Raw genomic sequence first — 12,892 nt, 5'->3', positions numbered from 1 at the left:
AGCACACAATTTATTTATGCGTGCGATGTAATACAATTTTAATGACGAGGCACCGCAACGCTGCGTGGCCACTCTCACCGCCGCCCTCGAAGCTCGCAGGCAGCAGAGGCCAGCCGCAGACACACGGCCCCGCCCCAGCCGCAGGCCACGCCCTCCACGGGCACGGGGGCCCCGCCCCTCTGCGTTTCCCCTCGGCCCCGCCCCCGACGCGAGGGCGGGCTTCGCGCCGGGGCGGGGGGCGTGGTCTCGGCCGCGTCGCCGCGCGGCGTGCGGAATCTGCGGCGGCCGTTGGCCGTTGGCGCGGCTTGGGCGGTTGTCTTGGAGAAGCAAGATGGCGGCGACGGCGGCCGCGGTGGTGCCGGAGGAGGACACGGAGCTGCGAGACCTGCTGGTGCAGACGCTGGAGAACAGCGGGGTCCTGAACCGCATCAAGGTGGAGCGGGCCGGGCCGGGCCGCGGGGACGCCGGCCGCGCCCGCGGGCCGCAGGGCCTGTGCGGACGGCGGGCGTCACAAAGGGTCGCGCGGGGTCGCGTCTGGGCCGCGGGCGGGGGGCGGCTCCTCGCGGAGCCGGGCCGGGTCTCGGGGGGCGGGCCGCGCGGAGGCCCAGGGTGCGCTCGCGGCGTGCGGGACGGGAGGCCGGCTCGCGCCGCAGCTGCCGGGCGGTGGCTGGCGTGGCGTCGCGGCCGCGACTGCGGGGCTGAGCGGCCGGGGCGGGCGCTGGGGGCGGGCCGGGCGGGGAGCGGGGGCTTTGTGCGGGAGGGCCTCGCGGTGCACCTGACCTCTCTGCACCTGCCCGCCAGGCGTTGCTGTCTCGTTAGTGTTCGGCTTCTAGATGGTGGGGATGGTGCCTGTGGAACTTACGTCGTATGCACCTCTGGTCATGAAAATTGCCTTGAAACAATTTTTGTCCCTTTACCCTTGTTTTTTAAAAAAAGGCTGAACTCCGAGCAGCTGTGTTTTTAGCACTAGAAGAGCAAGAAAAAGTAGAGGTATGAAATCGACAAATTTTAACGTTACCGTATTCGTTTATGTTTAATTTCTAATTACTTAGACGTTATTCTAAAATAGTACATACGTCAGGGTGTAGCCAAGGATGATTTTGAAGTACTAAGGATTACATTTTTTTACTATTGGAAGAGAGGCAGCCTTACTCTCTTTTTGCCTATATTTTAGAATTTTGGAGTAGCCTAAAGAAAGTCAAGGCACAGTAGTAACTCTGGGGCCAGTGGTCAGTCTTTGGTGGTGCAGATGCCTTTCCGTAGGGGAAATCCGAAAAACGAGGTCAGAGGCGCTCCGTGAAGAAAGGGCTCCGCTGTCTGAGTTTGCTGCAGGATCCTGCAGCACCTTTAGTAGGTCAGTGTGTATATTGTGAATGCCCACAGGTGGGGGAATAGAGTAGGTAACTTTTCTCCACTATCTGACCACCCAGTTATTTTAAAATCATGTGCTCTTTGTCACTGTCAGAAGTCCAGCCACTTCTTTATATAAGTGCATTTAGTTTTTTTTCTCTACCTCAAGTCTTCCCACCACTCTGAATAAATATCCTGGAACTTGTCAGCGAGAATTACTCCATAATCAGGGTCTTCACCTTGCTCCTGTGACAGATCCGTCTAATCTCCTCCTCACTTTAGACTTAGGTGTCTGCTCCTCTTTAACTTCATGAAGTGCTTCAATTCTTGGCTCTTCTGTGTTTGTCCAGGTGTCAGTTTTCTCTCGGCTGCCCTCTGTTCTTGACTTGTCTGGACTCTATGGTCCATGTTTAAGAAACCCCAGCTTCCTTGCCTTCCAGCCATACTTGCTCTGGGAAAAACCGCAAACGTCATTTAATTGAGCAACCTAACTCCCCTCCCTGCTTTTGCCGTGTCCGTCCTAGAGCAGTCACCCAGCACTGGGTTGCTGCCGTGACTAGCTGGCAGGTGCGTGCCTCAGCGAGGGTCTGGGCGGGCCGGGAGTCCTCTTCACTCAGAGCTCTCACTTAGCTGCGCTCTAGCCTTCCACCTCTCCTGTGTGCTGCACTCTCAGCAGCTGGCCTATAGGGGCATCAGGTCCTGACTTTCTGTGTCTTCCCCTGCAGATCTGTCACTCAGCTCAGAAAAAGCTGCCCTGCATCTGTATGTACCTCTACGCCTTCCTTCCTGCTTTGGTGGAGGATTCTCTGTCTTGTCCAAGAATAGTCACTTTCTCTGGGTTTTGCCTTCCAGGTACTCTCAGCTCCTCAACCATTTGCTGTGTCTTTGGCCTCTCCCTTGCTGTTGGTTCTTCTCTTGAGCATAGAAACACGTTTGTATCTCTCTCAAGGAGAAAACTGTTTTCCTTAACTCATGTTCTCCTTTTAATACCACTCAGTTTTTTTCCCTCACAGTCGAATTTTGAAAGAATGTGTATGTCTTATTTCTTATGTTCCAGGCACCCTTTAATACATTAACATCTTAAATCCACTTAGGTTCGCCTTAAATCTTCTACATCTAAGGACTTCCCTTTGCTGGGGTCAAGAAGAATCTCCTTATTGAGTATATTTTAGTTCTTACCTGTGTTAGTTCTTAACTTAGTTGTTCTTTGTGGCATTTGACATTCTTAATTCTTCCCTTCCTTCCTGAAAATCTCCCTTGATTTTTGGGACTTTATTCTGTTCTCTTCTTTTTTCCTTTTGAGCACTCCTTGGTTTCTTTAGCGTGATGTTTTTCCTCTACACCTGACTTAAATCCTTGGTGTATTTTCCAGTAGCTCTCATTCTGTGCTCTCTCCCTGGATGACCTTAATTATACCAGTAACTTCAGCCCTATATCCTTGATCCATATCGTGAGCTTCAGACCCATATGTGACCCTGCCTGCTGCACTGATCTTGCTTATGGGGACTGCTTTTTATCCAAGCAAGAAATCGGAGAGTTGCCTGGACCTTGCTCCTCTTTCTCTGCATCCAGTCGCTCGCCTGGTTCTGTCTGGCAGCTCTGTAGCTGAGATGTCTAAGGAGGTTCTCTGCTGCCCTCTTACTCTATGCTGAGCTATTTCTTTTGCAGGTTGCTTTACCCCTTTCTTCTCTCCAGTCTCCCTTTTGCTTTTGTCCCTCACCATCTTCCTGAAGTCCTTTTTCTGCAGTGCTCCTAGCTTGGCTGTTTATAATACACATCTGCTCTTGTTCCTCCATTTTCTTTAAATATTTCAGTTGACTCAGTGTCTTAAAATTTCCTAGACCAACCTACTAAGGACCTTTGTGATCTTTCCCTTCCTTGTCTTTTTTGGGTTTTTTAAAAACAACTTTATTGAGGTGCAGTTGACCTGCAGTAAATTCAGTATACTTAAATGTATGGTGTGTTACATTTTAACACATTTATGCAACCTTGAAACAGTCAAGATAGTGCACATATCCTTGATCCTTGAAAGCTTTTTCAAGCCCCTTTGTACCACCCTCCCCCACCACACACCCCAGGGCCACCCATGTATTTAAGAGCCATACATGTGGGATCCTACTGCACAGACTCTCTTTTCTTCTTTGATCTGGCTGCATTCATTCAGCATAATGCATTTGAGATTTGTTCATATTGTCCTTTGTATTAATGGTTCATTCTGCCTTTCCCTGTGTAGTGTCTATTGTATGGATATGTGACAGTTTGTTTAGTCATTCATCTGTTGATGAGCATTTGGCTTGTTTCCAGTTTCTAGTATTATAAATAGGACTTCTGTGAACATTCAAGTACATGTCTTGGCTTGGATCTGTGCTTTTATTTTGAGAAAATGCCTACAGATGGGTCATATGGTAGGGGTACTAACTCTTTAAAACTTTACTAGACTACTTTCCAAAGTGATTGCACCATTTATAATTCCATCAGTAGAATATGAGACTGTCGTTATACCTATAATTCATTCAGTCTGCTTAAAGAAGCTTGAGTGAGCTAGAAGTGTTTTTTCTGTATTTATTCAAATAAACGTCTAATGGCAAAAATAAGTTGGCCTATGCACTACACAAAATCATGTCACATACTGCTGATGAGCTGCAAATAACAAGTGTGTAATTTGAGTCCTTGCTCACAGTAAGCATGCTATAAATGGTAGATATCTATGATGACAAAATGTCAACATGTACTTAGAATAATAAACAGTTGTTTTTGTAAGTAAATGTATTGCCATTTCACATGAGTATCTGAAGATCTAGCTTCTAAAGTAGTTTCATAAACAATTTGTGGCATATTTAAAAATTAAAAATAAATACAAATTTTCATGTGTGGTTTCATTTTATTAGCTTTGAGATATTAAGTAGCATGAAAGAATTCCTTTAGTAATCAGTAGTTGTGGAGTGGGTTTAACCATAATTTTATGAGTGACCATATTTTACTTACATCTCTGCCAAAAAATTAAACTTTAAACCACATTTTGTAGTTGTTTTTAGGATAAATGCATGACATAATATTTCATTTTTTAACAGAACAAAACTCCTCTAGTCAATGAGAGCCTGAGAAAGTTTTTAAATACGAAAGATGGTAAGATGTTCAGTTCGTTCTTGTTTATTTTGTCTGTTTCCGAATTTTCAAATGTTGACTCTATTTAGGAGAGATGAGGAGTTTCAGTTTTTTTGTTTTTTTTTTTTTAAGATTTTATTTATTTGAGAGAGAGAGAGCGCACATGGGGGGGGTGGGGTGACGGAGAGAGAGAAGCAGACTCCCCTCCCTGAGGCAGGGAGCCTGACCCAGGGCTCGATTCCAGGACCCTGAGATCATGACCTGGAGCCAAAGGCAGACACTTAACCAGTTGAGCCACCCAGGCGCCTCAAGGAGTTTCAGACATTTTTTGAAGTCTGTGATTCTTATAGGTTCTCATTTTAAAATCATATTTTATTGTACAACTATTGAGTTGTTTTGAATATTCTTGGTCATGGGAAATTGTTGGTTAAAACCAATTTTACGTAAGAAGCAAAATATTCTAATCCGTTTATGAAATGTTATGTTGTTTTATTAATAGTTAGCTTCAAACTGATGATCCTAATGAAAACACGGGACTGAGATTTTCATTACTGGTGTTCTTCAAAGATAAATTTATAATTTAAATTTAGAAACCTCTTTTCTTCAGTTAATTAATCTTACTCCGTGGTGTTAGTGAAGGGGGCTTCAGGGCGCTCACAGGTGTGCTCACCGCCTCTCACGTTTCGCAGGCCGGCTGGTGGCTAGTCTTGTTGCAGAGTTTCTCCAGTTTTTCAATCTTGACTTCACCTTGGCCGTTTTTCAGCCTGAAACCAGCACAGTAAGAGTCATGAATTTTTTACATCTATCCTTTGAAACCATCCTTGGTACAGATGAGTTCATTATAACCTGAAACTTAACAACATTTGACACTTTATAGGGTCTTGCATATAGATTATTTTTTGTAGTTGATTATCTTTTTCTTAAAAGCCACGTGAGCTGTAGATAGCTGGTACCCATGCTGCTTCGTAGAACTTTGAAAGGAGTGTTTTGTCGAATTAATTTGTTCTGATGTCAGATACATCCATTTTTGGATGTAGAGACTTGGTTAAAAGAAATATATAATTTTTTTAAATGGGCATTTTATTCATTATAAAAATGATCTCTCTGTGTTTAGAGATATCTTTACGTCCCCAAAATATTTTTCTTTAATCTCTGAAAATAATTTGCATACTTCTCTGCATTTATATCTTACTTGTTATATCTTACCTCTCCTCTAGTTTCAAGGTCTTGAAGGCCGAGAGAATTTAGCCCGAGATCTAGGTATTATTGAAGCGGAAGGTACTGTGGGTGGCCCTTTATTATTAGAAGTGATCAGACGGTGTCAACAGAAAGAAAAAGGACCAACCAATGGGGAGGTAAGTATAATTCTAGCCTCTGTTAGCTTTTCCTATTGTAATTATTGGCTGCTTAGTGTAGCCATGCAGAGTTTTGCATACATAGTGAATCAAAGTTTAAATGGAAAGAAGCTATTCCTTAAAAACAAAACAAAACACAGTCAGATCACATAAAGGCACATTTTGATGAAAATTGGAGACCCGGCAGCTGAGTCTGGTGCCGCGCTTGTTCTGCAGATGGGCACTCGGGCGTCGGGGTCAGGGGTCCGGCTGTGTGGAACCAGCCGCGCTCCTCCACTGGCTGGCTGGCTTCGGACGTGCAGGCCCCTCCCCGGCTCCCCCTGGGCGGCATCGGGAGAGCGGGCGCCTCCCCCTGGGCGGCATCGTGGCGGTTGTGAGGCCTGAGGCACAGGTTAGTGCTTGTCAAGTGCAGAGAACACTCAGCTTCTTAGTAGTAGTCTTGTTACCGTTTTAAACAGAACAGGGCTGAATTAGAGGCTACTTAATTTTTTGAACTTAAGGGCTTTTTAAAAATAGACTTAAAGCTGTTTAAGCTGTTGATTGTGCTTAGTTTCTAAGCATTTTCAAACTTCTGCTTTCTTGATTAGCTACTGCTTTTCTTACTCCTTTTTAGAGATCTGCTAATGAGATTGTCTGATTCTTAGTTACTAGTTACAAACGTTAGTTTTACAGAGAGATACTGTTTCACAGATGTGGACCATGTGGTAGCTGTCTCAGACTCCCGGTTAAATGTGTGCTTTTAGTCACTGGTTTATAAGTAAGAATGTGGAGGGTTGTGCACTTGCTGTGCTCTGTGTGGAGAGCCTCAGAGCGTGTTTTGTGTTAGAATCTTTGAACATCAGGAGAGCCTGACTGAGCACCTCTTGCATATCGGGCATAACAAACAGGTGCTTTGAATGGAAAGATAAAACAGTTTCCTGGACTAGAAGAATTGAGAGTTATTAAAGATAAAATGTGTTCCCATAAGGAAATGGACGTGTAAGTGATGGCTTACGGTAATAGAGGGGAGTGTACAGTAAATGGTTAGTACCACACATTTTAGGAGTCAAATTGGTTTTAGTTAAAGGGTTTTTCAAGTGGAAATTTTCAAGTGGAAATTTTGTTAAACTCAGTCTCAGTGTGAGAGTAGAGGAGAGGACTGGGAAGCTGTTCTAAGGCGGCTACGGGGAGCTGGGGCCAGGAGTGGGGTGCCGCAGCTGGGAGCTGGGGTGGGGCACTGGGGCGGGGCGCTGGAGTGGGAAGCAGGGGTGGGGTATGCTGCAGCAGGGGTAGGGCGCTGGGGTGAGAAGGGGGCGCTGCAGCGGAAAGTGGGGCATGGCGGGGGCGGGCGTGCTGCAGCAGCTCTTGGGTTCAGCTCTCTGAGGTGCTGGTGGCCCCCGTTCTCAGGCGTGCTGTCCCTGAGCTCACGAGCACGAGCGTGGGCTCTGAGCTAGGATGCTTGGGGTCACGTCCCAGCTTTGCTGTGTCCTGTGTGTGACTCTCTGAAGACACTTAACCTCCACGTGCTTTAGGTTCCTAACTCACGAAATGGGGATGATGGAAGTAACAGCCTTGCGGGTGGTGGTGAGAACCGAGGGGAGTCAGGGTAGCTTGTGCAACCGTGCTTCGCATGCAGGGATCTGCAAGTCTTTGCCTTCATCATCATCGTTTGTCGTTCTGTTCTCATTACTGTTTGATGGCTCCCTACGTCCAGCTCAGTCCTTTCCCCAGCATGAAACCAGAATCTCCAGCTCTTCCCCACACATACCCCTTGTTAACTCACGAACACATTTGAATCCTGTGTGAAAAAACAGACTTCACTCTAACAAAGTGAAAGTCGCAAAAGGTGAAAAATATGTGTCCTCCCAGATAACCACCCAGTTCCAGTTCTTGCTCCAGATTTCTGTGTTCGTGTTGATTGTCCTTCTGTGACTCCTTGGTTTCAATCCAAGGAGCTGCCTCTCTGTGCCCTCGGTTCAGTCCTGTCAGGAAGGAGTCTCTCTCCCGCCTGTACCAGCAGCACGATGGAAGAAAGCAAGCTTGATTACTGGGAAACTCTGTGTGCTGCTAAACAGGGCATCTGCCTCAAACTGAGACCCAGTAAGAGATTTCTTGTCTAGTTGGGTTGATTTGAAAATGAAAACTCAAGAAATGTATTCTTTATATGTCTTTCTGACTGGTGGATCCGAAGCCTCCCCAGTCAGTTTACCCTGTTTCAGAGCTGGGTTTCTGTCAAACGGACACAGGAGAAGATTTTTATAGCTTCAAGAAGTCATTGTTTTACTTCTTTAAAGTTTGAAACCATTATGAAATACCCACTCTGCTACTTTTCTCCTCTGAATATTGGGGTATGTCATTTTAATTGGTTGTGTGTATGTGTATACACACATAAATCAGTGGTCAAATTCATATTTAAAATAGGGAACTCACAGGTGTCCATTTTGGCTTTTCCATCTTCACTAGTGTTTATAACTTTGAGGGGACACCTTTCCTTAGGTTTTATTAACCTTTGACTTCTGATGCTGGAGAAGAAAACTAGCTGTGGATTCAGCCCATTGAACTCAGTTAGTGATGCTTTTGCCAAAAGTGCATTTTCAAACCACCTTAAGAATCAGGTTGCTATGCCCCACGTCCTTTACCGTGACTTTGAGTTGATTTTGCAGGGTGTTGGATGTTCCCCAGCGTGGAGAATCCCAGCACTTGGTTGTTTGCCGCGCTGCCCCGGGTGAGCCCCCTCCCTGCCCGTGAGCACCTTGCAGTCACTCTGGTCCTGCTCCCCAGCACCCCTGCGGGCATGGCCAGCACTCACTCTGCGTCCTTCATGCTTGTTGACTTCATTTTAAGGTTCAACCTTTTATCTGTTCCTTTTCACTTTAAAAATTGCAATCACTGTGTAATGGCAACTAGATAGTTTCCAGATTCCTCAGCCTTGATGTTAAGATCCTGCGTGATGCGGTGCCTACTCATTTTTCTAGCCTTATGCCTTTTTTTGAAACGTGGAACCTTGTGCTTCAGCCAGACTTGCTTATACTTGAAAGTGGCTTTTGCTTTCTTGCCTTTTTCTCATCTGCTCTCCACCTAAAATGGTGCATCATCCCCATACTCAGCCGTGGAATGTTGTCATTCACGGTCTCTCTTCCACTCTGCCTTCTGGGATGTTTCTTCTTGTTCTTCCTCTCTCTCTGCTGGCAGCTGTTGTAACTGAGTGCCTGGCTCTGCGTGGGTGTGGCAGCCCCCTGCGGTTGCCCGTCCCTCCCCACGTCATCCCTTGGCTGGGGACAAGGGCTTGGGCTCACCTTTGTATCCTTTGCAGGGTCCAACCCAACAGGGATTCTTCTTTTTTTTTTTTTTTAAGATTTATTTATTTTAGAGAAAGCGCACATGGTGGGGAGGGGCAGAGGGAGAAAGAATCTGAAGCAGACTCCCCGCTGAGTGCAGAGCCCCAACAAGGGGCTAGATCCCATGACCCTGAGATCATGACCTGAGGCGAAACCAAGAGTTAGACACTCAGCCACTGAGCCACCCAAGTGCCCCCAACGGGGATTCTTCACAGATAATGTGTTCAAGGTCAGTGGGAAGCTTTTGCAGACTTTTGTACAGAGGAAGTACTTGTTTGGAAGATGAATTTGTGAAGGTTAGATGGTGAAATTGGGAGAAGTTCAAAGACTGGGAGAAGTGAAATCCACTAGAAGGCAAATTTAGACAGGAATGATTGTGGCAGTAAATGCAGAAGCAAATGGGCAGATAAAGATTCCCCTTTAAAGGAAGAAGCAATAAGACTTGGTAAATTAATATTACGGCAGAGGGTTAGGGTCTCAGAGGGTAATATGGGAAGAAGAAAAATTTGCAAAGGTGAAATGAGGTTTTCTGCCTGGGAGAAGATGATGCCATACCAGAAGTCACGCTGCTCGAGGGAGGAGCAGAAGGTATGATGAGCAGCACATTGTCATATTTAAAGAGCTGTAGGGCGCCTGGGTGGCTCAGTTGGTTAAGCGACTGCCTTCGGCTCAGGTCATGATCCTGGAGTCCCGGGATCGAGTCCCACATCGGGCTCCCTGCTCAGCAGGGAGTCTGCTTCTCCCTCTGACCCTCCTCCCTCTCATGCTCTCTGTCTCTCATTGTCTCTCTCGCAAATAAATAAAATCTTAAAAAAAAAAAAAAATAAATAAAGAGCTGTAGACATCAGTAGGATTTTTAAAGCAAAATAACCAATATTTAATAGGCACACAGTGCACAGAGCTGCTAATGATGTAGTGGATGAATTTTAGGTCACTTCCATTCCATTCCATTCACTATGCGTTTAGCATAGCGCTGAGAAGTGACCAACGGGTGCCCTGAACGTGGTGGGTTTGTGATGCTGCCGTGCGGTGCGGTTCGGTGGCGTGCCATGCCCTGCGGGGGCTCTGCGGTGCGGTTCGGTCCCGTGCGGCGCGGTGCAGCCCGGTGCGGTGCGGTCTGGTGGCCGTGCAGTTTGGTGGCGTGGCCAGACAAGCCCCCGTGCTCTAAGAGATGAGAGAGTGGCATGAGCGTGCAGAGGAGGAAGGGGAGTGTGGTCCTTTGAAAAGGGGGACGTGTTTTCCGACACGGCCGCTGTTTGGTGTTCTGGAGACAGAGTGAAGGAGGCAGCGAGTCTGGCGAGGGTCAAAGAGTAGATGTGTGCGAATCACAGGACAGGGCTGGTGCGGGCCGCCGGGTCCTGAGCGACGGCTTCGTCTGGGGCACCTGGACCCCGCGACTGAGCGGCCTGTTCAAGGGGACTGGGTCAGATACGTAGGCAATTAGAATCTAAGTGTGTTTTGTTTTGTTTTTGTTTGAGTACAATTGGGGAAAATCTAGTGAGAATATTTACATAATTTAGAAAGAGTTAAAAACATCAGTATTGTGTAGTGGTTTTAAATGCTAAAATGCTGTTGAGGCTTAATAGTGTATTTATGTTTTATTTTAAACTATGTTTTAATCTTAAACTGTGAAATATTTTAGGGTGCACTAGATCTATCTGATGTACATTCTCCACCGAAGTCACCAGAAGGCAAAACAAGCGCTCACAGCAGTCCCAGTAAGGTGAGTAGGCCGCGGGTACGAGGACTTCTGTGCTCAGACTCCACGGGGCTCAGCTTTTCTCACCCTCGTCCTCCTTGTTCCAGGTTTTGTTTTGTAATGAAAATGCTGCGTAGTTTCTTGAAATTGCTTTTCTCCCCTTAATGAAGCATATATTTATGACAATTATTTCAGTTTGTTGGTAGTTTTTTTGAATTTTGTGTCATAGAAAGGAATGCACTGCTGAATCACAGAATTGTGAGTTATTTGGACTCGTTTGGTACTTTGAAAATTTTCTTCCTCAGTTGACAAGAGGATTTATTTTTCATTTATAAATCCCTAGCTTGAGGATACTAGGTTCCAGACTGTTGTTCCAGAATATTGTGGTGTTGAATATTATAGATGGATGACCAGTTTAGAATTGTAAATTATAGTGGTTTTTTTATATTAATGAGCTCTTTTGAGGATTTATAAGAAAATACATGTGCCCTGGGTGTGTGTGTGTGTGTGTGTGTGTGTGTGCGTGGTTTATGGGTTGTTAAAGTTAAGGCTGTCTGATTGCTGGAATTTGGCATACTGGAGAAAAATGCTGAGTGGAACACTGGAATTTCAAGTCCAGGATCACAGGAACAGTGATCGTTAGGGGATATGTTGTCTCGGGACTGGTTGCAGCGTCCTGTGTGTTGGTACAACCAACCGGTTGTACCCAAGGACGGGTTTGGGTCAGGTTGTGCCGTGACGGCTGCTGTGACTCCCATTCTGCAGGATGCGGGTGGTGCCCTGGGGCACGATGGTGCTGCACTGACTTGTGGGCACAGCGGTACCTCTTCAACTAGGTGGCTTCTAGAGGGTTTCTCTCTTTCAGATGCCTGGGCTCAGACACCAGTGCGTGGTCCCCTTTGTTCTGTCGCTGGGTCTTTATGGTGTTGCTCCTTTTCATTTTTTTCAATTTGGAAATCAAAGGATTTTATGCTTTATTTGCAGCCGAGGGAAGAGACCATCATGCTGTTTGTAGGTGTCCCTTCTCTCTGAGATCTGGTTAGCCTTCGCTGTGGGGAGGGCTTTCCCTCGATGCTCATGGGAGACTGTCACCATGGTTACAGAGGGAGCAAGGTTGTGAGTAAATTTAAAAAGTCCCTTTAAATGAATTGTCAGATATAGGAGCCTTGGTAAAAAAGCTTTGCTTTCTGTGAACATGTCTGGCTGTGAAGGGGTTAAAATTAATGCTTATTCCACAATATCAGTACCTATAGAATTGAGCTGTTTGGAAGTTCTCTTTTTGGCCAGTTATTATTTTGTAAAGCAAAATAGCAACACGAACCTTCTACTGTGGTGTATCTTCAGGATAACAGATTAAAGTCTTTGACATACTTTCTCTACACAAATTTTATTTTCAAGATCTAAGAATTACGATGAGAATCTTTTAAGTCAGGAAATGTTGCCTTAAATACAGAGAAGTGCCGGTAGTTACCAAGGTGGGTTTGGAGAGCAGTAAGCTGTCCTCCAGCTGTCCCCTCGCGCTCGCCGCCTCCTGTCGACTCCCCGTGCGGCTGGGAGGCCCGTGGGGCAGTGGCCGTGTCCGCAGGGCCGTGGCTGACTCGTGTCAAGAGGAGGCCTTCTGGTGGCAGGTGAGCTGCAGTTCCCTGTAGTTCTGAGGATGTGGATTTGGGGTTTCAGAGCTTTCCCCACCTGTTCCTTGCCAGCTCTCTTTTCTCTCTCAGTGGTCTTTGAATCGTCTTGGGCTCTCAGGGTACCTCGTCAGGCTGCGTGCCACGGAGAGCACTCGGGGCTCTGGGGCTGTGGGACGTTGTGGCCAAGCTGAGTCCTGCCCGGCCCGCAGGAACCCGCTTTGTGTGCTCCCGAGCAAGGCGAGGCCGGGGCCGCTCTTCGGGGAGGCTGCTCTGGAGGCCAGGCCTGGCTTTGCCATGGAGCGCCGGCCGAGTGTGGTTCTGCACTAGGCTGCTGTGGGGCGGGGCGGGGGGCGCGGGCCCAGTCACTGCGAGGCTCGGTAGTTACACGTAGGGTGAACCACTGCAGGAGAAGGGAATTCAGGAACGAGGAAAAAA

General features: G+C 46.7%; 1 protein-coding gene across 2 annotated transcripts in view; it reads left to right on the top strand.

Moving 5' to 3' along the window:
* Positions 1-249: 249 nt before the first annotated feature.
* CEP43 (centrosomal protein 43) overlaps positions 250-12,892 on the top strand; it is a 31,268-nt gene continuing 18,625 nt past the window's right edge. For both annotated transcript variants that reach the window (XM_032407488.1, XM_032407489.1), the window contains exons 1-6: positions 250-433; positions 937-990; positions 4,422-4,476; positions 5,145-5,233; positions 5,673-5,810; positions 10,770-10,850. In XM_032407488.1, coding sequence (XP_032263379.1) covers positions 332-433; positions 937-990; positions 4,422-4,476; positions 5,145-5,233; positions 5,673-5,810; positions 10,770-10,850 — 519 coding nt within the window. In that variant the 5' untranslated portion in view covers positions 250-331. The remainder of the gene's footprint in view (positions 434-936; positions 991-4,421; positions 4,477-5,144; positions 5,234-5,672; positions 5,811-10,769; positions 10,851-12,892) is intronic.

The sequence above is a fragment of the Phoca vitulina genome, unplaced genomic scaffold (assembly GCF_004348235.1).
Source record: "Phoca vitulina isolate PV1807 unplaced genomic scaffold, GSC_HSeal_1.0 scaffold9, whole genome shotgun sequence".
In the NCBI taxonomy this organism is placed as follows: Eukaryota; Metazoa; Chordata; class Mammalia; order Carnivora; family Phocidae; genus Phoca; species Phoca vitulina.
Note: the sequence above shows the minus strand (reverse complement) of the source record. Positions and strands in the feature narration are given on the sequence as shown.